General features: G+C 47.6%; 2 protein-coding genes across 2 annotated transcripts in view; one reads left to right on the forward strand and one right to left on the reverse strand.

The window, feature by feature from the left end:
• Positions 1–15,256, forward strand: part of ACRBP (acrosin binding protein) — a 63,957-nt gene extending 48,701 nt beyond the window's left edge. The window contains exons 5-9 of the mRNA XM_034766619.1: positions 10,926–11,058; positions 11,382–11,561; positions 11,677–11,844; positions 11,926–12,012; positions 14,609–15,256. Of these exons, the coding sequence (XP_034622510.1) occupies positions 10,926–11,058; positions 11,382–11,561; positions 11,677–11,844; positions 11,926–12,012; positions 14,609–14,722 (682 nt within the window). The 3' untranslated portion in view covers positions 14,723–15,256. The remainder of the gene's footprint in view (positions 1–10,925; positions 11,059–11,381; positions 11,562–11,676; positions 11,845–11,925; positions 12,013–14,608) is intronic.
• Positions 15,257–15,894: 638 nt separating this feature from the next.
• Positions 15,895–20,303, reverse strand: LOC117875404 (protein Wnt-4-like). Its single transcript, XM_034766747.1, has 5 exons — positions 20,239–20,303; positions 19,687–19,925; positions 17,761–17,892; positions 17,297–17,439; positions 15,895–16,419 (listed from the first exon to the last, which is right to left on the reverse strand). The coding sequence occupies exons 1-5, from the start codon at positions 20,301–20,303 to the stop codon at positions 15,952–15,954; spliced, it is 1,047 nt and encodes a 348-aa protein (XP_034622638.1). The 3' UTR covers positions 15,895–15,951.
• Positions 20,304–22,972: the final 2,669 nt, after the last annotated feature.

Below are 22,972 nucleotides of genomic sequence, written 5' to 3' on the forward strand. Positions count from 1 at the left end.
CCTGCACGCAGCGCCCTAGGCTTCAATCGGGTCAACCCAAACAGCTGGCACCGCCAATTCTGCACCAGGGACAATGGCAGGGGCCCCCATGGCAGAGCCAGTGGTGCCAGTGGACCCCCTGTACCCCTGCGCACGCCCAGCAAGGCCCTCGGTCGGTGGCAGGGGCATCAGAAGCATCCTCGGCTGTGCTATCCAGGCCCCTGAGGGATGCCTCGACGGGTCAAGGCTCCTCGGCACTGCAGGAGGAGTTCGATCTAGGGGTGGATCCCGTGGCACCGGCTGACATGCAGAGCTCGGTACCGGCCCCAGCCCCCACACTGGAGGACAAGATCGCAGCCCCGCCCCCTCCGTACTGCAGGAGGACTTCAGGGCCCATCAGGAGCTGCTAAAGCGCGTGGCGTCCAGTCTCCACCTCCAAGCTGAGGAGATGGAGGGACCCTCGGACTCGCTATTTAATGTACTCTCGTCCTCAGCACCGGCCAGAGTGGCCCTCCCGCTCCATGAGGGGGTGGCCAACATCTCCAATATACTCTCCACCTGACAGCGTGGCTGATCAGTGGCTAAACGTGGAGGAGAGAAGATGTTCGGAGGGTGTCAGGCGTATCCTCCTCGAAAGTAGGAAGCCATCCACACGCTGGGCCTACCTGGCAAAGTGGTCCAGGTTCTCCATGACTGGGCGTTTCCTTAAAGGGCTAGACCGGTCCTTCCCTTACGTTAGAACGCCTGTTCCCATCTACACAATATACATAGACATAAAATTTAAAAACTTAAATATCTTAGAAACAGTAGCCAATCAGTTGTTTTAATTGTCATATTTGAATTCAGCACATCAAAATACATAATAAATAGCACATTTTATCTCTGAAGCAGACAACTTCTCAAAAATTGTAGAGACCTCAGGAGGTCATCTAGTCCAATCCCCTGTTCAAAGCAGGACCAATAACAACTAAATCATCCCAACCAGGGCTTTGTCAAGCTGGGCCTTAAAAACCTCTAAGGATGGAGATTCCACCCCTCCTTAGGTAACCCATTCCAGTGCTTCACCACCCTCCTAGTGAAATAGTGTTTCCTAATATCCAACCTAGACCTCCCGCACTGCAACTTGAGACCATTGCTCTTTGTTCTGTCATCTACCACCACTGAGAAACAGCCTAGCTCTATCTTCTTCAGGTAATTGAAGGCTGCTATCAAATCCTCCCTCACTCTTCTCTTCTGCAGACTAAATAACCCCAGGTCCCTCAGCCTCTCCTCGTAAGTCATGTGCCCCAGCCTCATAATCATTTTCATTGCCCTCCACTGGACTCTCTCCAATTTGTCCACATCCCTTCTGTAGTGGGGGGACCAAAACTGGATGCAATACTCCAGGTATGGCCTCACCAGTGCCTTATAGAGGGGAATAATCACTTCCCTCGATCTGCTGGCAATGCTCCTATTAATATAGCCCAATATGCTGTTGGCCTTCTTGGCAACAAGGGCACACTGTTGACTCTCATCCAGCTTCTCGTCCACTGTAATCCCCAGGTTCTTTTCTGCAGAACTACTGCTTAGCCAGTCAGTCCCCAGCCTGTAGCGGTGCATGGGATTCTTCCTTCTTAAGTGTAGGACTGTGCACTTGTCCTGGTTGAACCTCATCAGATTTCTTTTGGCCCAATCCGCCAATTTGTCTAGGTCACTCTGGACCCTATCCCTACCCTTCAGCCTATCTACCACTCCCCACATCTTAGTTTCATCTGCGAATTTGCTGAGGGTGCAATTAATCCAATCATCCAGATCATTAATAAAGATGCTGAACAAAACCGCCCCAGGACCGACCCCTGTGGCATTCTGCTTGATGCCAGCTGCCAACTAGACATTGAGCCATTGATCACTACCCGTTAAGCCCGACAATCTAGCCAGCTTTCTATCCACCTTATAATCCATTCATCCAATCAAAAGCTTTGCTAAAGTCAAGATCTATCGCATTCACCGCTTTCCCCATATCCACAGAGCCAGTTATCTCATCATAGAAGGCAATCAGGTTGGTCAGGCATGACTTGCCCTTGGTGAATCCATGTTGACTGTTCCTGATCACCTTCCTCTCCTCCAAGTGCTTCAGAATGGATTCCTTGAGGACCTGCTCCTTGATTTTGCCGGGCACTGAAGTGAGGCTGACCGTTCAGTAGTTTCCTGGGTTCTCTTTCTTCCCTTTTTAAAATATGGGCACTATATTTGCCTTTTCCAATCGTCTGTGATCTCCCCCGATCGCCATGAGTTTTCAAAGATAATGGCTCTGCAATCACATCAGCCAACTCCCTCAGCACCCTTGGATGCATTAGATCTGGACCCTTGGACTTGTACACGTCCAGCTTTTCTAAATAGTCTTCAACCTTTTCTTTCACCACTGATGGCTGCTTACCTCCCCCCCATACTGTGCTGCCCAGTGCAGCAGTCTGGGAGCTGATCTTGTCTGTGAAGACCGAGGCAAAAAAAGCATTGAGTACTTCAGCTTTTTCCACATCATCTGTCGCTATGTTGCCTCCGCCATTCAGTAAGGAACCCACACTTACCCTGATCATCTTCTTGTTGCTGACATACCTGTAGAAACCCTACTTGTTACCCTTCACATTCCTTGCTAGCTACAATTCCAGTTGTGCCTTGGTCTTCCTGATTACTCCCCTGCATGCTTGGGCAATATTTTTATACTCCTCCCTAGTCATCTGTCCAAATTTCCACTTCTTGTAAGTTTCCTTTTTGAATTTAAGCTCATCGAAGATTTCACTGTTAAGCCAAGCTGGTCGCCTGCCATATTTGCTATTCTTTCTGCACTTTGGGATGGTTTGTTCCTGCGCCCCCATTAGCTTTCTTCCAGTCTTCTGGTATTTTCCCAAGTTCCAAGACTTACTGAAAATCAACATTAGTGGTCCAGCTGCAAGTGCCGTAAATGTGGCCACACCAGTGCGCTTGCAGCTGTCAGTGTGGACATACTGCAGCGCTATCCCTACTGCGCTCTCCAAAGGCTGGTTTAACTCAAAGCACTCTACATCTGCAAGTGTAGCCATGCCCTGACTCTCCCAGTCCAGACAGGGGAATAAGCTGGACCTATCTGAGCAATGGTTATGCCTAGGTAATGAAATATGTGCATAGGAGTCTTTGCTGTTAGTCCATTCTTCTAAATGCTGTATTCCCTTCGGCAGTTAAATGCTACTTTAATCACCTGTTCTCACAGGTGCCCGGAGAAGACTGAGGGGTGCCAAACCCAGTTGGACCTGTTGTATTAACACAAGTAGTAAACGGGCTGCACCCCAGAGATCCAGCCCCAGAGTGGTTAGACTGCCGGTTTCCACAGAGAGGTGTGAAAGATGCCAGGCCTGCTATCTGAAGGTTGAATTCAAGAGAGACTAAAAGGAGTCTAAAGCACAGCTCTGTCTTCACCAACACCCACTGCACTGAGGCCATGAACTATGAAGGAAAACTGTGGTTTGCAAAACTAAAACTTCAGGCATGACCCAGCTCTGACATTCCCATGTTAAACTGGCAGTGGCTCTACTTGCAAGGCAAAGATTACTGTAAAATTGCACAAGATAAATCACTCACATTACTGGAAAACAAACAACTCCAGGCTAAATCTCTCCAATGACACATTAATTTAACCCCTGGGATGATTCATATTTGAAATACAGTAGAACCCCGTTATCTGACTCTCCATTTTCTGGCTCTCCGTATTAACCAAACAAGCAGCTCACACTGGTCCAGAGCTCATGTGGCCACTAGATGGCACTGCAGACTCTCACTTTCCCATTCTTCAGATTATCCCAATTTTTGATTATCCGATCTGACTCCAGTCCCAAATAGGTCCGATAAATGGGGTTCTGCTAATTGAAATCCACAGATGCCTCAGCAGAACCAGTGGGCTTTTGCCAATGACAGATGAAGCATTGCATTAAAGAGTCCCTATCATTGGGATGCTTTTACAGGCCTTGGATGCCTTCCTGGAGAATGGCCTTTGGAAATCAACCCAGGGGTGAAACTGCAACAATGAGCTTGACACAGAAGAGAAGTTCCATTGAAGAAGATACTTTAAAAAACAGACTGACAATCTCATGGAAATGGGAGTCTGAAAGTAGGGTGACCAGATGTCCCGATTTTATAGGGACAGTCCCGATTTTTGGGTCTTTTTCTTATATAGGATCCTATTACCCCCCACACCCGTCCCGATTTTTCACACTTGCTGTCTGGTCACCCTATCTGAAAGAGAGTTATGTGTCTAACAGATATGGTACCTGTATAAAAAACAAGCAAACTCTGCCTATGCACTTTTACTCCTCAAGAAATCTTAACAATGTTCCTGTTATCATTTATCAACAATTTAAGGGATCCTGCCAAAGGCAAAGGTCTTTTCTTTGCCAAAGATGGTTTCTGGTGCTAACACCTGATGAAGAAAGCCCTCATTTGATGTCTTTCTGGACCCTTCTGGTCAGATCTAGATGGCTGTAAATGCCATGTGACTTTTCTCTAGTGCTAGAAGCATACCAGAGATGTCAACATGAAGTGCTAGAGAGACTCAAGAGGGTTGATGTAATTGCAGATGATACCTTAGGGTTTGGTTATGGAGACTCCCTCAAAGAGATTAATGCTGATCATTATCATGTACTGCTTTATAGTACATGTCAGTGAATCTCAAACTGAGTGAGAAAAAAAATGAGATCATGCCTGTCAGCTATGTTGTATATCAGACACCTTCGAACAGCACAGGGCTTAAACCCAAGCCCTGAGAAGGTCCAAGCCATGTGAGGCATTCCTTCTCCACAAATGTGCAAGATATACAGCAATTTGTGGGATTTGTTAATTCATAAATGCATAGGGTTTAAGGTTAGAAGGGACCATTAGTTCATCCAGTCTGACATTCTGTCACAAAAGTCTTAGAAATGAGGGACTGGAAGGACCCCAAAGAGGCCATCTAGTACCCCCGATTTCCCCACACACACACACACACACACACCGAGGCAGGACTAAGTACACCTAGATCATTCCTGAGAGGTGTTAATGTGTCACAGGTCAGAAAATTTCACACAGTTACCCCTTTATTGAGCCCTATAACTTTTTTGATTAAAGTATTTGATTAAAGTCTATCTTCAAGAAATGCATCCAGTCCTGATCTGAAGACAATAAGAGATGGAGAATCCACCACTGCTCTAGATAGTTTGTTCTAATGGCTAATCAACCTTACTGTTAAAAAGCGGTGCCTTATTTCTAATTTGAAATTGTCTCGCTTCAATTTCCAGCCATTGGTTCTTGTTCTGCTTTTCTCTGCTAGATTTAAGAGCTCTTCAGTACCTGGTATTTTCCTCCCATGAAGGTACTGGACTTCTGCACTGTAATCAAGTCATCTCTTAATCTTCTTTTGGATCAACTAAACGGATTAAGCTCTTTAAATTTCTCACTCTAAGGCATTTTCTTAAGCCCTTGAGTCAGTTTTGTGGCTCTTCTCTGCACACCCTCCAATTTTTCAACAACCTTTTAAAAATTTTGGCACCAGAACTGGATGCTCTGTTCCAGAATCGGTCTCACCAATGCTGTATATGGAGGCAAAATCACCTTCCTACTACTCACTACTTCTCTGTTTATACATCCAAGGATTGCATTAGCCCTTTCTACCACAGCATCACAATGGGAGCTTGTCTGAGTTCTTTGTTGCTGCTGTCCAGGCTACAGTCCCTCATTCCATAGGTATGGCCTGCACTCATTGTTCCTATATGTCTGAACACTCCGTTTTGTTTGAAAGGGCACCCAGTTTACCTAAAATATTATGTAAAATTGTGAAGGAACTTGTAACAATTCTATGTGATGCTAGTGAGTGAGCATTGGGAGCAATTTTATTACAAGATGATCAGCCTGGAGCATTTGTATAGTGGAAAATCAAGCCTACCTTTTGATGGTTGATGAGTATTTGGAACTGGGAAATAAATTCCCTTATATACAACAGCAGCCGCCTCTGTCACTGAATGCTGCAAAGCTCAGTTTGCCTGGCATGGAATTTCAGGACTCTTGTAATAGATAATGGACCTCAGTTTGCATGTTGGGAATTTGAACATTTCCCATCCTCTATCACAGCCAGTCTAATGGCAAAGCAGAAACATCTGTCAAGATTGCCAAGAAACTACTAGAAAAGACAAACTGGGATAGTGAAGATCCATGAAAGCTCTACTGGGCTGGAAAAATACAGCAACAGAAAGCATGGGTGCATGGGCAGCAGCCCATTATAGCATCTCATATCGTGCAGACCCTGGACTCCACTGCTCACAGCAAATAAGCTTTTGAAGCCAGTGGTGGAAAAGGTGACAGACCAAGTTAAAGAGCAGTGACAACAAGCCAAATACTACTATAGCTAAAAGACAAAGCGCTTCCTGAGCTCCAGATACGACAGCTAGTCGGAGTATGAGGAGTTCCTCATGAGAGAGACAAGAGGTGGAGGGGCTGGGACATGTATGGAAAGAGAAGCAAACATCATACATGCTGATAGTATAAGAACAATTCTACCATTGCAGCTGTTGTTTCCTGAGATCAGCCAAGGAGCAGTTGATCTCTCTGAATGACTTAAGTGAGTCCACATGGATGCAGCTACTAGCAACCCTCATGACTTGTCATTATGGTGATGCCAGAAAATCTAGCAGCACAGAATTTTCCTGCAGACAAACAGAAAGAGAGGGAAAGAGACTCAAAATATCATCACTTAGAATGGAAGAGCAATAAAGTTGCCTAATAAATTCAAAAACTAATTTAAACGATTGTTTCGTTTATGGGAAGAGATATGTTACAAGTGTGCTATATGTCTGTATATCTGGAAACAGTTAATAAAAATGTGCCAGTAGATGATGCTTAAAAATCTGTACTATTGTTTAGGGGTTTTATAGGACCAAAAAAGGTTATTGTTGTTATGCACTGCAAACAAACATTTATTTGGCCAGAGAGCAGAAGAGATTGACCCTATAGCCTGGTGGTTCAGGCACTCACCTAGGCTGTGAAAGACTCTCTGCTTCTCTGATTATTTATTCAGTTATACAAAGTGGAACAGCTCCAATAGGTGAGATTGAGCGAGGCCACCCCCAGATATTCCATAGCCTACTGGCTAAGGTACTCATCTAGGATATGGGAGGCCCAAATTCAGAAGACTTGAAAACAGGTCTCCCACAGCCCAGGTGAGAGCCCTGACTACTGGACTATTGACTATAATCATAGAATCATAGAATATCAGAGTTGGAAGGGACCTCAAGAGGTCATCTAGTCCAACCCCCTGCTCAAAGCAGGACCAATTCCCAGCTAAATCATCCCAGCCAGGGCTTTGTCAAGCCGGGCCTTAAAAACCATAATAGGGTAGAGTGGTCCCTCTCTCGCATTTTTCCTGAGAAAGGGTTGATCTGATCTAACTTAGGTGCCTAATTCCAGAGAAGGGCTCACAGCTGTGAATTCTGAGAAGAGATAGACGCCTCCCTCTGGCCTAGAGTTAGGTGCCCCTCTCCTTGAGATTTCCTCCTAGCTAGCTTAGGCTGCTCCTTACTCCATATGCTGGCTTCTATGAATGCCATTCATAGGTGCCTAATTCTTCACATATGTTATATAGAGAGCCTAGGTGCCTAACTCAGGGTTACATCAACATGGCTACAACAACACTGCATAACTCAGCATTGTGAATTCTACTAAGAGTTACTTATTGGAAAACCCTGGTTTGGAGATTGTTCTAGAGCAGGGATCGGCAACATTTGGCACGTGGCTCGCCAGGGTAAGCACCCTGGCGTGCTGGGCCAGTTTGTTTACCTGCTGCGTCCGCAGGTTCGGTCGATTGCAGCTTCCACTGGCCGTGGTTCCCCATCCCAGGCCAATGGGGGCAGTGGGAAGCGGTGGCCAGCACATCCCTCAGCCCGCGCTGCTTCCCGCCGCCCCCGTTGGCCTGGAACAGCGAACCATGAACCTGCGGACGCGGCAAGTGTATGTGTTCAAAAGGGTTGAGCTGAAATTCCATCTCTGTTTTACTTTCCTTTCTTGCTTGGAGTCTTCTGTTTGCATATTGTTTAGTTTTATTCTGCATTGGATGGACTGCATTGGATTGGTTTAATGTCATGTTTCCCACCAATTTAATGTTCAGTCCTAGATGTCAGATTGAGTCAAAAGCTTTTTAAAGCCTATGAAGAGCCCAAATCTTTCTCCCTGTTTTTTGTCTTTTACTTACTTGTTAATCACATCTGTGGAAAATGAGAGAGATATCTGGACTATCTCTGTTTACCTGCATATATTATTCTATCTGACTACAGGGAGTTAAATCAAAAGGGGCTGTTAGGAAGAACAAGCAGGAAACAAGACAATGGACAGAGATAAGACACCTCTGGGTAAGTATCAGGGGGTAGCCGTGTTAGTCTGTATCTACAAAAACAACAAGGAGTCTGGTGGCACCTTAAAGACTAACAGATTTATTTGGGCATAAGCTTTCGTGAGTAAAAACCTCACTTCTTCTCTTCGCATCCGAAGAAGTGAGGTTTTTACTCACGAAAGCTTATGCCCAAATAAATCTGTTAGTCTTTAAGGTGCCACCAGACTCCTTGTTGTCTCTGGGTAAGCAAATTCAAGGGAGTTAAGAGAACAATGGCTGGGCCACTAATTGGGAAGATGCTATTTCCAGCCACCAGTCAAAATTACCATAGCTGATTTGACAAGGCTGAAGGCCTAAGGTCAAAAGGAGACTAGACAGTTAACTCTCTAGAGAGGGAGGGGGAAGTTCAGCCATCAGGGAATTGTTTGCAGAGAGTAGAGGGACTGAGACACAGGCCCAGCAGGATGGGTCTGAGGCAGCTGGGCTTGACTAAGCTTGAGGGAAATTATAAACTTTAGGCAAGAGCCAGGTCTGTATGCCTTTGGTTGTTCTAATTCTCTTCTCTGGTTGCAATGTACCTTTGGGTGAATAAACAATGCATTTGTTTTGAAGAAACTGTTTTGAGTCACTTCAGTCTGCTGCTGGTCACAAGCCCAGAAGGTATCAAGTATCAGTTGCATCCGAAGAAGTGAGGTTTTTACCCACGAAAGCTTATGCCCAAATAAATCTGTTAGTCTTTAAGGTGCCACCAGAAGCCCAGAAGGATGTTTCTTCCAAGTACCAAATACAGCTAGGCCTGTCAAGATATCACAGGTGGTAAACAGGGGCTGCAACCAGACATCAGTCTAAAAGAGGTAAAATGGCGGAGTTCTACACAGACAGGGATGAAGGCAGTAAAAACTGTCACGTGAGAGGCACACTCAAGAGGTACTGGAAAGGCGTGTAAGGCACTGCTCTCCTTGTAACCATGATAGCACCAGTAGGGTAATAATGTGGCCTATAGTTCATTTCTCAAGGAAAAACATTTTGGCATGCCTGAACTATGTTGTGACTGGTCAGGTAATGCATTATTCTGTTGCTGAAGATACTACAGAATAGCTAGCCAACTGTTGCTGCTCAAACAGAGCCCTTTATATTTGTTTAGGTTGAGGGATCTCCGCTTTTGTATTCAGGTAGCTTGTCCATTGACCATATCTCAGGGAAGTGTCCAGACTGGATGGTTAGATTAATTAACTAGCGAACCCGGAAAGGTTGAGGCAAATTGTTTTAATGTGTTTTCAGGTGTTTGATACCTTTGTATAGGTCCCAGAAGTGTTCTGTCCAGATTCTACTATTCTGAATAGATGGGTTTTTTTTTCTTTAGTTGGCTTAAATTTTTTCCAGATTTGCCAGAAGCATTTGGTGTCCATCATATCTTCAGTCTGTGTGAATTTTTCCGTCAGGTGCTCCAGTTTTTTTGCTGGAGCACTGATTTGTTGTACATCAGTGAGCTGTGGCAAGCTGTGCTTAGGTCAGTGACATGTACCTCTCTGTGTTTTAAGTTGGAGAGTTTCTCACTTTATTCCTGAGTATATGGCAGCTTCTGTGAAATCATTTTGCTTTCTGTTGGAGTGGCAGTCCTGTTTTGTGTGGTTAGGATTGTGTGGTTGTGTGATTAGGGATGCTGTGCTGGTCTGGTAAAGACTCTGAGAGAGTCTTTTGTGGCAATGTTAATGTCATTTGCTATTTGGCCAGAGTGTTTGTTTGATGTGCATTCATTAGGTTTTTGAAGTTTTCAGGGCGGTCTCATGTTTTTCTTTTGAATTTTGTCTCCAGATCTCTTTCCTGGGTTATCTATAGAGGGTTTATAGTAGGTGGTTGTCTGCTGTTATTAAGAAGGATTTGTTTAGATATAGGACCAGTTCACTGTAGTCTGGTAACACTCTCATGCACATACACATACTGTGACTGCCTCACCCACACCTTTGGAGAGCTCATTATACAGCTGCACAACCACAACCTTGTGCACATACCTGGAGAGTTTCTTGCACCTATACTCTTGTACATGCATGGCTGAGGCCTTCTCATGCCCACAAAAATACCCTTATGAGTATGCACAGTGAGTTCCTCACACACCCACTCTTGGGCCCATGCCTACTGAGCTCCTCACAAACATATATATATATATACACACACACACACACAATTATGTGCACACTAAAAATGCATGAAACTTCCTTGTCCAGTGCACTGTTGTGTTGTGTGTCACCACAGCTGACAATAAGCAGTTCTCCAAGATCTAATTCCTATATCTTCAAATAAACAAAACTAGCAAGAACTGCAGTAGTGCCACCTGATAACTCTCAGTAATGCTATTCATTGTACAAATTCCCCTTCACATAAATAAATATACACTAATACACATACATATTACACATACACATACAAACACTGCACACATGCCTGCCACTCATACAAATACACAGAACTTCTGGACTATGAGCCAGTGCAGCACTCTCCGCTCATCCCTTAAAGAACCAGCAGGAAACTACAGATCCCAGATACTGACTTGCTGTTCCTTTCTCTGTTTCTTACTCTGCATTAGCCTCTTAGCTCTGGAGAGGGATGAGGCTCTGGTGATTCTCTGCTATGCAATGCTGGAGGGGATCTGCCTATCATCAGCCATTACCCAGGCTTGGAAGCGAATGGAGGCAAGAACCTTTGGATTTGGGGATTCGGTAAGAATCACTATTTAGCCTCTGTGGCAACACTCTCTAATCCCTCTTAGCAGTTCTTCCTGACTGTAGCATCTGGTACAGGAGTATATGTGAACTCCCCAAATAGCCAGTGCTCTGGCTCTGCTCTCTACAGTCCCTCCTGTTGGAAGAGGCTGGGGCTGGAGTGGCTAGATTATAAATTAGATGGACCAGACTCTGTGTGTAGGTCCCAAGAGCATGGGAGGCCTTTGAGACCAGCTCTCAGTCTCCCCATGCCCGCCCTTCCTCCCTGCTCAACTCAGTCCACAACAGCCCCTTCACCTTGCCATTTTCTTCCTCTCTAGGTGTGCGATAGTCTTGGAAGACACCACATGGATCTATGCCCTGACTGTGCCTTCTGCTCACTGAAGAGGGAGCAGTGCCATGGGGTGTCAGATCTGAGACGTGTTCACTGCAATGTTGGCACCTTCACTACCTACATCAACCCTGAGATCTCTGTCCAGTATCAGGCTGTGGGCAATAAGGTACAGACCCAGCTCCGCTTGTACCCAAGGCTCTGAGGCAGGTCCTGGATTAGGCATAACTGGGGCATTGCAGTAGGGACGCTTGCCTGTCTCTAATCCTCCCCTCTGTTTGCAGGTTGGTTCCCTGGAGGCAATGGGGTACTATGGGATGGAGGTGTATGGAGGGCTGCGTGCAGATTATTGGTGTGGCCGCCTGGCCACGCACGGCTGTGATGACCCCCGCGTGATCCTTTGGCTGCAAGTGGAATATGCTTTCTTCCAAGGAGGAGACTTCCCAAACAAAGTAAGTGCCGAACCCCACTGTCCCCTCATCCCTCCTCCTCGCCTCTATTTTCTCTCTAACATTTCACTGCTCTCTCCCCAGATCTGTGACTCAAATAGAGTTCAGCACCCTAATTACTGTGCATTCAAGAGTCACCAGTGCCTACAGCGCAGCCTCAGCAGCCAGAAGGTGAGGAGCAGCCCCACTCCCCAGGGATCTACCCAGCTCCCCACTGACCATTCACAGTCCAGAATGGCAGCCCTCCCAACTCCAGTTTCCCATCTCTTGGCTCTGTCCTGCCCCTTCCCTGCCCCAGGATTTTCCCCTCCTGCAGGACTTGAATTGGGGTGGGGTGTGTGTGGTGGTACTCTCCTAAGCTCCACCCACAAATCAAGCTTCACCCACTTGGGTTTCCAAAAAGAGATGCCACTTGTAGTAGACGGTGCAGATGTTCAAAACATGATCAGACATCCTCTGCTAGACTCTTCGGGCTTGACTCCTCAGTGGGATTTAGTTATACCTAGAACCAGGCACATACCATGTGCCTTGGACTCATGTGATAAAATTTAAATTTAAATGTCCATCAAAAAGTTTTTCTAGTCTTTATGATTTTGAAGAAAAATTTGAATGTAATCAATGCAATGGTGCCAGTGGGGAGAAAGCAGCAGAGGAAAGTGCACCAACCACTAAGGTCAAAGAGAAATCCACCTGACCCCATGTCAAGGCTGAATTCCCACTCTGTCACTCTGAGTGCAGAAGGTAGGGGCCTGCAAGGATTTTAAAAATTAATATTGGCCGCTCCAGGCTTGTATTAAATTCCCAAAGTTACAGCTTTTCTCTGACCTTGGCTTGGTAAATGCTGCCACCACCCAAATGCAAAAAAAAACCCTTTGAACGCAGGAAGGAGCACTTGGGAATTCCTCCCTGTGGGGTACCCTTAAGCCCTTTCACACACGCACCCCTGGGGGAAGAGCTGAGAAAGAAAACAAAGGAAATTAGCTGTGGCTACGAGCTAATAAAACAACATGTGCACAAACCTCTTAGGAGGTCCAACCCTGTTCTTTAAAAAGGTAATTTTTTATTAAAAACAAAAAGAAAGAAAATACATCTGGAACTTGGGGTTTTGCTGGATTTTAAAAGAGCAATTCCAAAAATCAAGCACCCAAAATAGCTTTATTGGGGGTTCAGCTTAAAGGTTACAAGCAAACAAAAGCATCTGGGGTTAGCACAGAGGAGATCCACAATCCAAAATAAAGAATAAACCTGATTGCATTTTTCTAAACATACCCTATCCAACAGATTCCTTCTAGGTATGGAAGATAATTTTTCATACCTGGTTCAAACCTTACACAGCATTCTTGCTTACAGCATTGCTGCTCTGTCATAGAATCATAGAATATTAGGGTTGGAAGAGATCTCAGGAGGTCATCTAATCCAACCCCCTGCTCAAAGCAGGACTACCACCAACTAAATCATTCCAGCCAGGGCTTTGTCAAGCCAGGCCTTAAAAACCTCTAAGGAAGGAGATTCAACCACCTCCCTAGGTAACCCATTCCAGTGCTTCACCACCCTCCTAGTGAAAGTGTTTCCTAATATTCAACCTAGACCTCCCCCACTGCAACTTGAGACCATTGCTCCTTGTTCTGTCCCTGCAGCCCAGAGAACAACAGACAAAGGGAAAATTTCTTTCCCCATTTTAAAAAGTTCTAGCCTTCTCATTGGCTCTTTTGGTCAGGTGCCCACTTTTTTTCCTCTTTACCTGGGGAACTTTTTAACCTTTTAGAGGTAAAGCAAGTAAAGAACAGCTACCAAGAGGGATTTTACAGCTAACCGGCTGGCTGGGTGTCCATCAAAGGAAGCTATCCCACTACTTTATTTATCACACCCCATACCCACCACCAGAGTCAACTAGACCTCTCCCCCCTCTCAGGCTCCACTCCTCCTCTAAGACCTTTGGCTTCACAGACTGGGGGCAGAAAAGTTGTGTATCTTCCAGGCACCATGCACTAGGAGCACAAACTCAAAGGTCACTCACAGTAGATTATGCAAAATTCCATAAATTGATCCTCCTCCTTCTTTCTTATTCACAGCTGTAATTAGATGTAAAACAGATACCTTGTCGCTCTAATATCCTGGGACCGACATTGCTAACAGATATACCTCACCCACCTTGTCTCTCAGATAACAGTGCTGACATTTTAAATCAGCATAATTGGACATGTGAGTTAGCACCCACTGAAATAAACGTGGCAGAGTTAAGCTTCTCAGAACCCTTGTTTCAAGCTGTCTGCAGATTCAGGCAGATGTCATGAGTTCATATTTTGAAGGTTTTCTTCACAACCATCAGGGCTAGAAACTTATGTCATAGATTTGTAGAGTTTAAGGCAGAAGGGACCATGACATCATCTAGTCTAACCTCATGTATATCTCAGGCCCTTAACCTTCAAAAAGTTATTTTTAATTAAATCTGAAATTATGGAGAACAAAATGAGAGAAAAAGAAATAAATCCTACGTCACCAACCTAGTGCAGCCCAGCCACATTTTCCATCAGGGATTGCCCCTCTGCCACCTTGACTGGTTCTCCTCACCCAGAGTCTCCACCCTGGGTGACCTAGGGACAGGGCCTTCTCTTCCCGACCCTCCATTGGTCAAGAGACAGGCTCTCATACTTGGAGGGCTCATGTTATGGGGAGACAGCTCCTTTCACTCCCAGGACTCCCTTGACTGGTGTTTGGGTCCCTTGACTCTAGGGTGGGTTGTCTATCTCTCTGTCTATCTGCTCAGGTGCTTCGTCATGGTTGCCGCAGGAACGAGACATACCAAGTGCTGAGTGAAGAGAAAGGCGAGGAGGAGGTGCTGCTCTGGAGCCAGAAATTCTTCAGCTTGACTGAGGGATGAGTGGAGGAGAGAGGACAGAGGGAGACCCCAGGGATGAAGGAAAAAGGGGGCATAGGGCACTGAATGGACCCTGTGGAGGCAGAGAGATGAGGAGAAACTTGATAGGACCTGAAGCAACTTTTCCCAACCTCTGTCTGTCTCTCTGTCCCCAGGGATAACGTCTGGTGCCCACCCTTGCTTTCATCCAAGTGCCACAGCCTCCTCTCTGCTCCATACAGCAGTGTGAATGACAGCACCCCAGAATTCACTGGGGAATCCCTGACCTTGGCATTTCATTTGACACCAACCCGGGCACTGTACAGTTTCAGCTGTCCCCCGGGTGCCTCTAAGGGTCAGCAGCTGGGAAAAGGGACTCCAGCAACAGGAGCGGCATCAGCCCTGGGGTGATTCACTTGGAGTCTCTGCCAGTTTCCAGGTTCCTGCCTGATGGCCCTTGCCCAAAGCCCACAATGTCTTTTACCCTCAGGCCTCCTGCCATGGACACAACCAGTGGGTTGTTTCCTATATATTATGTTTTGGTTTATAAAGAGCCTGTTCAGCCAACCTGCTTCACTTTCTCTGTTCTTTTATCTGCTGTTCTTTTGGAACCACGTGGATCCTCTCCCTAGTACTCTTTCATCCACACTAGCTTCGTCAGCAGTGTCTCTTGCACTGTCACTGGGTTCTCCTTGCGCATTCACACATTCACCAGTGCCCCTCATTTAACTGCATGCAAAGGGCACTGGAGTCCTGAGCCTTCAGAATGGACTCCGAGCACAGTCTCCCCCACCCCAGTGCATGCACGGAAGTGCCCACCCAGGGTTTCACACATACAGTAGCTCACGCTCGCATCTTCTGCTAATACAATAATTTTATTCCTAATATTTTAAGGGTTTATTTGACTCGGTGTGTTCAACCCCATGTCCCCTCCCAAAAAATTCAGAGAATGCCATCACAAGTGAGTAAACCCAAATACCCTTGAGCCACATCCCAGACAAACCCCTCTGTAACTGGGGAGCAACCTCTATGCAGCCCCCCCAGAGATGCCCCCTCTGGAGCAATCAGCTCCTTCTTCATTGGGGTGGTAAAGGGTCTCCGTCCCTCCCCCCCCCAATTTGTATATTCCTCTTTGGAACTCTCAGTCCCTCTCTCTGAGTCATCCCCTCCCCATGTCTTCCCCAAGGTTCCCCGCCTCTTGGTGCTGGCACTCTTGCCCACCACTTGCTCCCTCCCCCTAGCTCAGCTCCCCCTCACCGGCAGGTGTGCACCTCCACAAGGTGGCGGCACTGCTTGCACTTGACTGAACAGCACCAGTGGAACTTGCAGCTGCATCTCTCCACCACCTCGGCCTGGGCTGTGCGGAAGCCTCGCCCGCAGCACAGGAGCTCGCAGCCATCCATGGCATGGGACGTCCGGTTGCACTGGCGTCCGGAGGTGCCAAAGACCCCACTGTGGGGATCCCGGTCACAGAAGTCTGGGCTGGCCACCAAGTAGACCAGGTCATGAGCTGTGTAGGGTTTGAAGCGGGAGCTCTTGGGCACCAGGAGCTTTTGGGAACCAACCCGCTTGGGGTGCACCTCTGTGGCCCCCTCAAATTTCTCTTTCAGGACATTGCCCACCTTGCGGAATGGGGGCATCACCTTCCAGCAGGTGCGGACCTCGCAGGAACCTGACACTCCATGACACTTGCACTCTACCTTCATGTGGGACAGGATGGCCTGGCAAGTAGAAAGCGTCTGTCAGCAGGAGGTGGAGGGCCTCATGCAGCCCACCTGAGGGTGCCAGTGAGAAGTGGATTTAAGCTTACAGTGGAACTTCTCCTTACCACCCAGGGGGTGCTGAACGTGGGGAGTGTGACACAGAGTGTCAGGGAAAGGGAGGCCTGGGGAAAAGGGGTCACTCTAAGGTGTGTGACAGGGAACAGAGAATGAATGGAGGCTGCTCACAGGAATATGAAATACAAGTAACTGATCCACTTATCAGCTGAAGGGATCCACTATGGGCGGAAAGGACCTGCCCAGAACTACTGCGATCCCTTTACAGAGGGATATGAGCAGGCCTTCTAAAAAATGAGAAAGGGATCCACTCTGAGGTTGTAGAAGAAGGGATCTACTCTGCCACAAAGGAAAGGAACAAGATCCACTGTGAGTCAGAGGGAGGGCCAGGGACCTACTCAGGAGGCAGTGGCTGGGGAAAGTGATCCATTCATTCAAAAGAGGTGAAGGGATGGGGAATTGCCTGAAGGCAGAGTGAGGGAAATGGATTCACTTTAAGAAAGAGGCAGAGGAAGGGGAATCCACTTCTAGACTGTAGGAGGGAAAGAAAGCTGCTCTGAGGGAGGTGTAGCTGAGGAATTGGGATCCACTTCAAGGCATATAAGGAACAGGCTCTGCTCTGGGGCAGAGCAATGATAGATTCTGAAGGAAAGGCAGGGAATTGGATCCAATCAGAAGGGAAGGGCTCTCCTCAAAGGTAATCAGTTTGTTGGTGCCACTCTAATCTGGACAAAAGGAGTGGGGGATGGGACAGTCTCTGGCCCCCAACGAGGCGCTCAGATATCTGGGTATGTTCCCCAGCACATGGTACCAACCTTACCTTCCTACCAGCCTCATTGTTGTGCAGGTTCATGAGTGCTCGGCTGGACGAGACACCACGGCTCCGCTCAGGGTTATCCACGAAGGCTTGAGAAAAGGCAATACCATAGGACAGGTTGTCAGAGCAGCCTGACCACTGGAATCCTGGGGAAGAGAGAGAGAGTCCATGAGGCAGAGAGGCTGCTCCAGGTGTGGAGGCAGATGTAGAGGTGTTCAGGCTTCCCAAACAGGGAAAAGAAGATCACTCTGTTCATATCTCCCTGGCCTCACCCTCCCTATACTGTTCTCATCCCAAGGGCATGCAGTGGCGGCACTCTCCATCCCCATTTATTTTTCCACTCTCCTCTGCACTGTCCCCTTCCCAGGGATATGTAGCAAGCTTTGTTGTCTGCTCCTGTTCATCCTTCCAATTCTTCCCATGTCAATGGGGGGCTTCTTTCTCCAGCACCAACCACCTTCTGTTACCTTCTGGGCTGACTCCACGGATCTTGCGATCACATCCACACTTCTCCAGCTCCCCATGGCTGCAGGCCCGGGTCACAGCGAACGCCACTCCCGCTGATGATATGGCATGAATGAAAGCAGATTCTCGTGTACCTGCAGAAGAGGCAGAAGCAGCCTTTGGAAGGAACAATTTCTTCAAGATTTGTCTAAGGAATTTCTCCTTCAGTTCATTTGTGGAGAGAGGAAACGTTGCAGTTTCATCTGCATTAGACACACGGAGGCAGCCTGAGACACGCAGGGGCTATGTGATAATGCTGTGTCACTCCCAGAAAGGAGATGTTCAAACAGAGATCACACTGGTAAATCATTAAAGGGAGTTTTGCTACATCCTCAGAGGTCTTGGATCCCACAGCAGGAAGAGGATAGCCCCTCGTGGTAGGGCACCAGGGAGATCCCACATGGCATGCACCGCGGCTCTGGGCTCCTCAGTCCCAGAGGTCTCATGTCCCCAACAGGGAGGGAAGGGGATGCAAGTCTCAGAGGGAATTTTTTTAGGGGGAGAACCAGAGAGCATGCAGTGAGTCTGAGCACAGGAACCATCCTGCAGCCCTGAGGGGGTCAGTGAGCCTGGAGAGTCACCCTCCAAGTGAATGGCCTGGAGCCTCCTTTCTCAGGACTAAAGCAAGGCAAATAACTAATTTTTTGGTTTGCTGGCAGTTCTGCAAAAAAAAAAAAAAAGCAGGGGGGGGGGTTAGCTCAAACTGAAACAGTAACATATTTTTGGAGAATCAAATTAGGGAAAAATCATTTTGGGTTAAACAAAACATTTTGTTTCATTTTTGGAAATTGTAAACGTTTTTTAAAAAGCAAAGAAAATGAAAGGCTTTATTCACAAACAAAAGGTGTAGGCGATGCCCCTCATGATAACATTTAGCTCAGCAGTTGGGGTACTTATCTGTGAGGGAGAGAAGGGAAGGCTCCCAGGTGCATGCTCAAGCTATTCTGGGGTAGAGCTGTCTTGAGATCTCCTACTAAAACTGTTCCACTGTGTATAAAATACTTAAATAGTCATTGGGCCACAGTGAGAATGACTCTATAGCCCAGTGGTTAGGCCCCCCACCTGAGAAGTAGGACACCTGGCTTCCAGTCCCTGTGCTAATGATTTTTTTATTTGCAATTATATAATTTATATTTTAATAATTATTATAATTATCCACAGTATAACACCTTCAACAGGAAAGATTGAGCAAGCCCCACATCAGAATACCCTGGTGGTCAGGATACTTTTGTGGTAAGAAGGACAGCTGGGGTCAAGTCCCTGCTCCTGAGCAGGATTTTGAACCTGGGTCTTCCACATTCCAGGTGACTACTCTAACCATTGGGTGAAAAGGTTGCTGGGGAGGGGGAACATGTCCTCTTCCTGTTTTGTGAATGGTGCCTAAATCCCCTTGTAAAGCTAGCCCAAAATATTGAAACATTTTGTTTTCCTTTTTTGTTTCAACTGAAACAATTCACCAAAATCAATACAAACTCACTGTATCTTTCAGTTGACTTGAATCTACTTTCCAAACACAAGCACGCTCCCTTCGGGTTTGGTGAGCATTAGATTTAATAGTATGCATGACCATTAGGATGAATAGTCTAGGTGAGCATTAGGATCAGTGTCTAATTGACCACTAGAGTCAGGGTGAACATTAGGGGTAGACTTAGGGAGTGGTTTAGCTGGAGTACTAGTGTTAGTTATAGCATGTGTATATAGTCTAGTATTCTACTTACTATTAGAATTAAGATAAGCGTGGTAAGGTTTGGTTTGGGGCTAGGGTGAAGGTTTAAAAGTTAGGTTTAGTGTGAGCATTAGGATGGGGTTGGGACATGAGCCAAGTAGTTGGGCACTGATTGCAAATGTTCCATGCACTGCCTAGATCTGCCTAACTCTTGACCTCTGACCTTGTATGGCAACCTTGCCAAAGACCTGTAGCCCCTGAAGAGTGGAGCAATTCCATCGACGGTTGTGAAACTGGTGCTGACACTCCTCTATGGCCAGCTCTGCTCCATGCTTCACTGAGTCCATGGCTTCCACTTGCCGCTGGCAGATTCGCACCTGCTCCTCCGCCAGGCCCTTCAAGCCCTCACAGGCACTGGAATCTCGCAGAGTCCCTCGCAGGGAGGGCTGCTTTGCCAGGTACCTGCGCAGAGGGATAGAGAGAGTTAGCCATGCTCAGAGATGGGCTATGGACACGCTAATAGCTCAAAGGGAAAAATCCCCCTTCATAGCCTCTTAGAAGAACCCATAGGGATACTCTCAGACTCCCTCTCCCCGTGTGATCAGACTTCCACCCACCCCAGGGGATCCCCCAGCCTCTCTTTGGGGTGCTGAGGTCTCCTACACCTCCCTTTTCCTGTGAGATCTGCCTATCGTCTCTTTTGTGGGGATTAGGGTCCCTCAACCTCCCTAGGGGACAGTTAGGTCAGGCAAGCTCCAGCTCACACCATACTTACAGCCAGGTCACAGCACGGATGTGCCGCACTGAAATCAGCACAACATACAGCTGGACAATCTCCATCTTCTCGCTGGAGAAATCTTAACTACAGCCCCTCTGCCTTAGCTGCACAAATGCCTTTCTCTCTTCCCCAGCGCCTGGTGCCAGAGAGTCACTCCCAGGGCAGTCCCAGTCCAGCACTGCGGAGAGCAAGTACCCCCACCCTCCACAACAACCATGAGCTGTCTCTGGGTGCCTGTCAGCACGGGTACCCCAGGGGACAAAGAAATCTCCCAGGTTAGCACTGTAGGGGCATCTACAGCGCCACTGTCCTCTAGGGATTGCGAGACATCACTGGAGGGTCAGGAGCATGGGACAGGGGCTCCACAACAGCTCTCCCAAAAAGGTAGTTCACATGGTGAAGTTCAGCATGAACAGCAAGCAGCCCCTGTACCCACAATTCCACATGCAGATTCTTTAAGTCCACTCCTCGGATGAATGCTTTATACTCTTGCTCTCTCCCCGCTGCAAATCACGCTGCCCACAAGCCAGCAGGGGAATAGAGTGAGATCCTATTGGTAACTAATAGGCTCCTCTATGCAGTGAGGTCCCAGTAGCACCAGTCCGCTGTTGCATGGTGATTCAGTTCTCTGGCATCTTTTTCTACCACCAGTCCCTTTGGGAAGCGAGGGTGAGTCCCAGTGCTGGTTTCCCAGAGTGGTGCACAAGGAGACTTGGTGCTGGTCTGGGCCTCCTTCACCTACCAGCTGTCTTTCTTGGTGACTTTCTCTCATCTGGCTCCTCCGGGCTAGAGATTCCTCTTTTCTGTCCTGCAACCCTCATGGCTACAGCAAACAGACACAACTCAGGCTGCTGCTTCTGGCTCTCTTAACTCTTTCCCTGGCAGCTCTCCCCCACCCCCAGCAGCCTGAGGTGAAGGGACAGCCCTGGAAATGCAGGGGGGGGGGGGAGTAATACCTCTCCCTGAGTGGGCTATTTGTGCAAACTGACATGGTCTAGGTTGGTAAATATGCCCCCCTCCAAAAAAACCCTGCACTGTGGAATCACTGAGGGATTAGGCAAATTTAACCCTTGTGTGCTGGGAGCAGGAACATCCTGAGAGAAAGTTTTTTCCCCTAAACAGGACTGGGAAACGCCCACCCTCCTGTAGGCTAAGGAAGGTTTAATTCCTCATGTAGTTAGTTACAACTGGCTATACCTCTGACTCTGGCTGAGGTCTCATGTCACACATATGAGAGAGTCTTTTAGTCACAGGCTTTACTGAAATTGCCCGCCATACAAACAGGGCTGGATAGTGCTCTGTACTATGGGTCCCTCTTGCAGCCCCCTGCCCCCCAACTCTCATGTCTCTGTCTCTCTGTTTCTTCTTCCCTCCTCCCAATCTTGGTTTCATCTGTTCCGAGACTGAACTCCCAGGCCAAAGACATGTTGGGATCTGCAGCTCCAGGGTGTAACCTCCAGCACGCCCCCAGTAAGCTGGTCTTACCTGCTACCAACTCAGACAGGGGGCGGGGAGGTGAGGAAATGCAGGTGGTTATGCTGCTTTTCCTGGTGAGCTGAGGGTCCATGATACAGCTTCCTGACCTTGCCTGGGACAGCACAAGAATGGCAGTTCATGGGCTGAAGTGTCAGAAAATCAGAGAGGTGGGTAAAACTTTCCAACAGGGACAGCAGAGAACTATGGGCCAGAATTAGGGACCCACAAAGATCCCACTACCTGGAATGCACATGGTGGGGCATGGGCTGCTATGCTCAGCTGAGACAACTGTGTGTGTGTATGTGTGTGTGGGGGGGTTGTTCCCACATAGGGGTTAAAGACTCTCACTGCCCTGTAAGGGGTGAAGTGCAGACTCCTCCCCAGTATCGCGCGTGCTCTCTCTCTCTCCCTCCAAGCCTTTAGTGGGGCTGGATTCTCAATGGTAATTCAAAAGACACTAAAAGTAGTAAGAACAAAGATCCCAGCAACAAGGAAGCAGGAAAGGGGGTTTGGCTCAAAAAAGCAAGCACTAAAATGAAGCTGGATGAGATCAGTGGCTGGGCTGCCATTGTATCCTCGCAGGATTTATGAGCAGCAGAGACATATATCCCCAGAGTGTCACCCACTGAATCAGGAGGCAGTGACAGCCAAACAAGGGCCATACAGAATGAGAAAAACAAACACAAGAAAGAACATCCAACAGGCAGAGGAGCTGGACAAGCGCAGCAGAGAAAGGGTCCAGGCAGTGATGAGCCCACAGGGGCTGGGAATAGCTTCACAGCCCCAGAAGGGGGTGCTCTCACTAAGGCAGGTGGCAGTGACAGACTCGTTGGGGAGAGAGCATAGGGCTCAGAGTATGGCAGAGGGGAGTGTCTCCTTGGTCCCAACAGCCTCCCCAAGGTGAAGGGCACAGATACTACAGAAAATGAGATCACAGTGCTAAACGGCACCAGAGATACAGAGGCTATGGAAAGAGGCAGAAACCTCTTCTACTCTCCCTTGCATCCCCCGTTCTCAGGCTTCCTGCTACCCCTGAATTTCCACCCTCCAAGCATTGCACAGAGTCTCACATCCTGCAACTGATTCAGCCTAGTGCCAGTTTAGTGTGCAATTAGTGACAACAGACCCATGCTGTGGGGTCAATGGGACGGATGCTAGTTGTTCTTTCCTCCTCCTCAGTCCCGATCCTTGCACTATCTACATCGCTCCCTCTGGCCCTTCTCCCTCTGCAGCAGTTCCATTCCAGGGATACACA

Source organism: Trachemys scripta, chromosome 1, assembly GCF_013100865.1.
Source record: "Trachemys scripta elegans isolate TJP31775 chromosome 1, CAS_Tse_1.0, whole genome shotgun sequence".
NCBI lineage: Eukaryota > Metazoa > Chordata > Testudines > Emydidae > Trachemys > Trachemys scripta.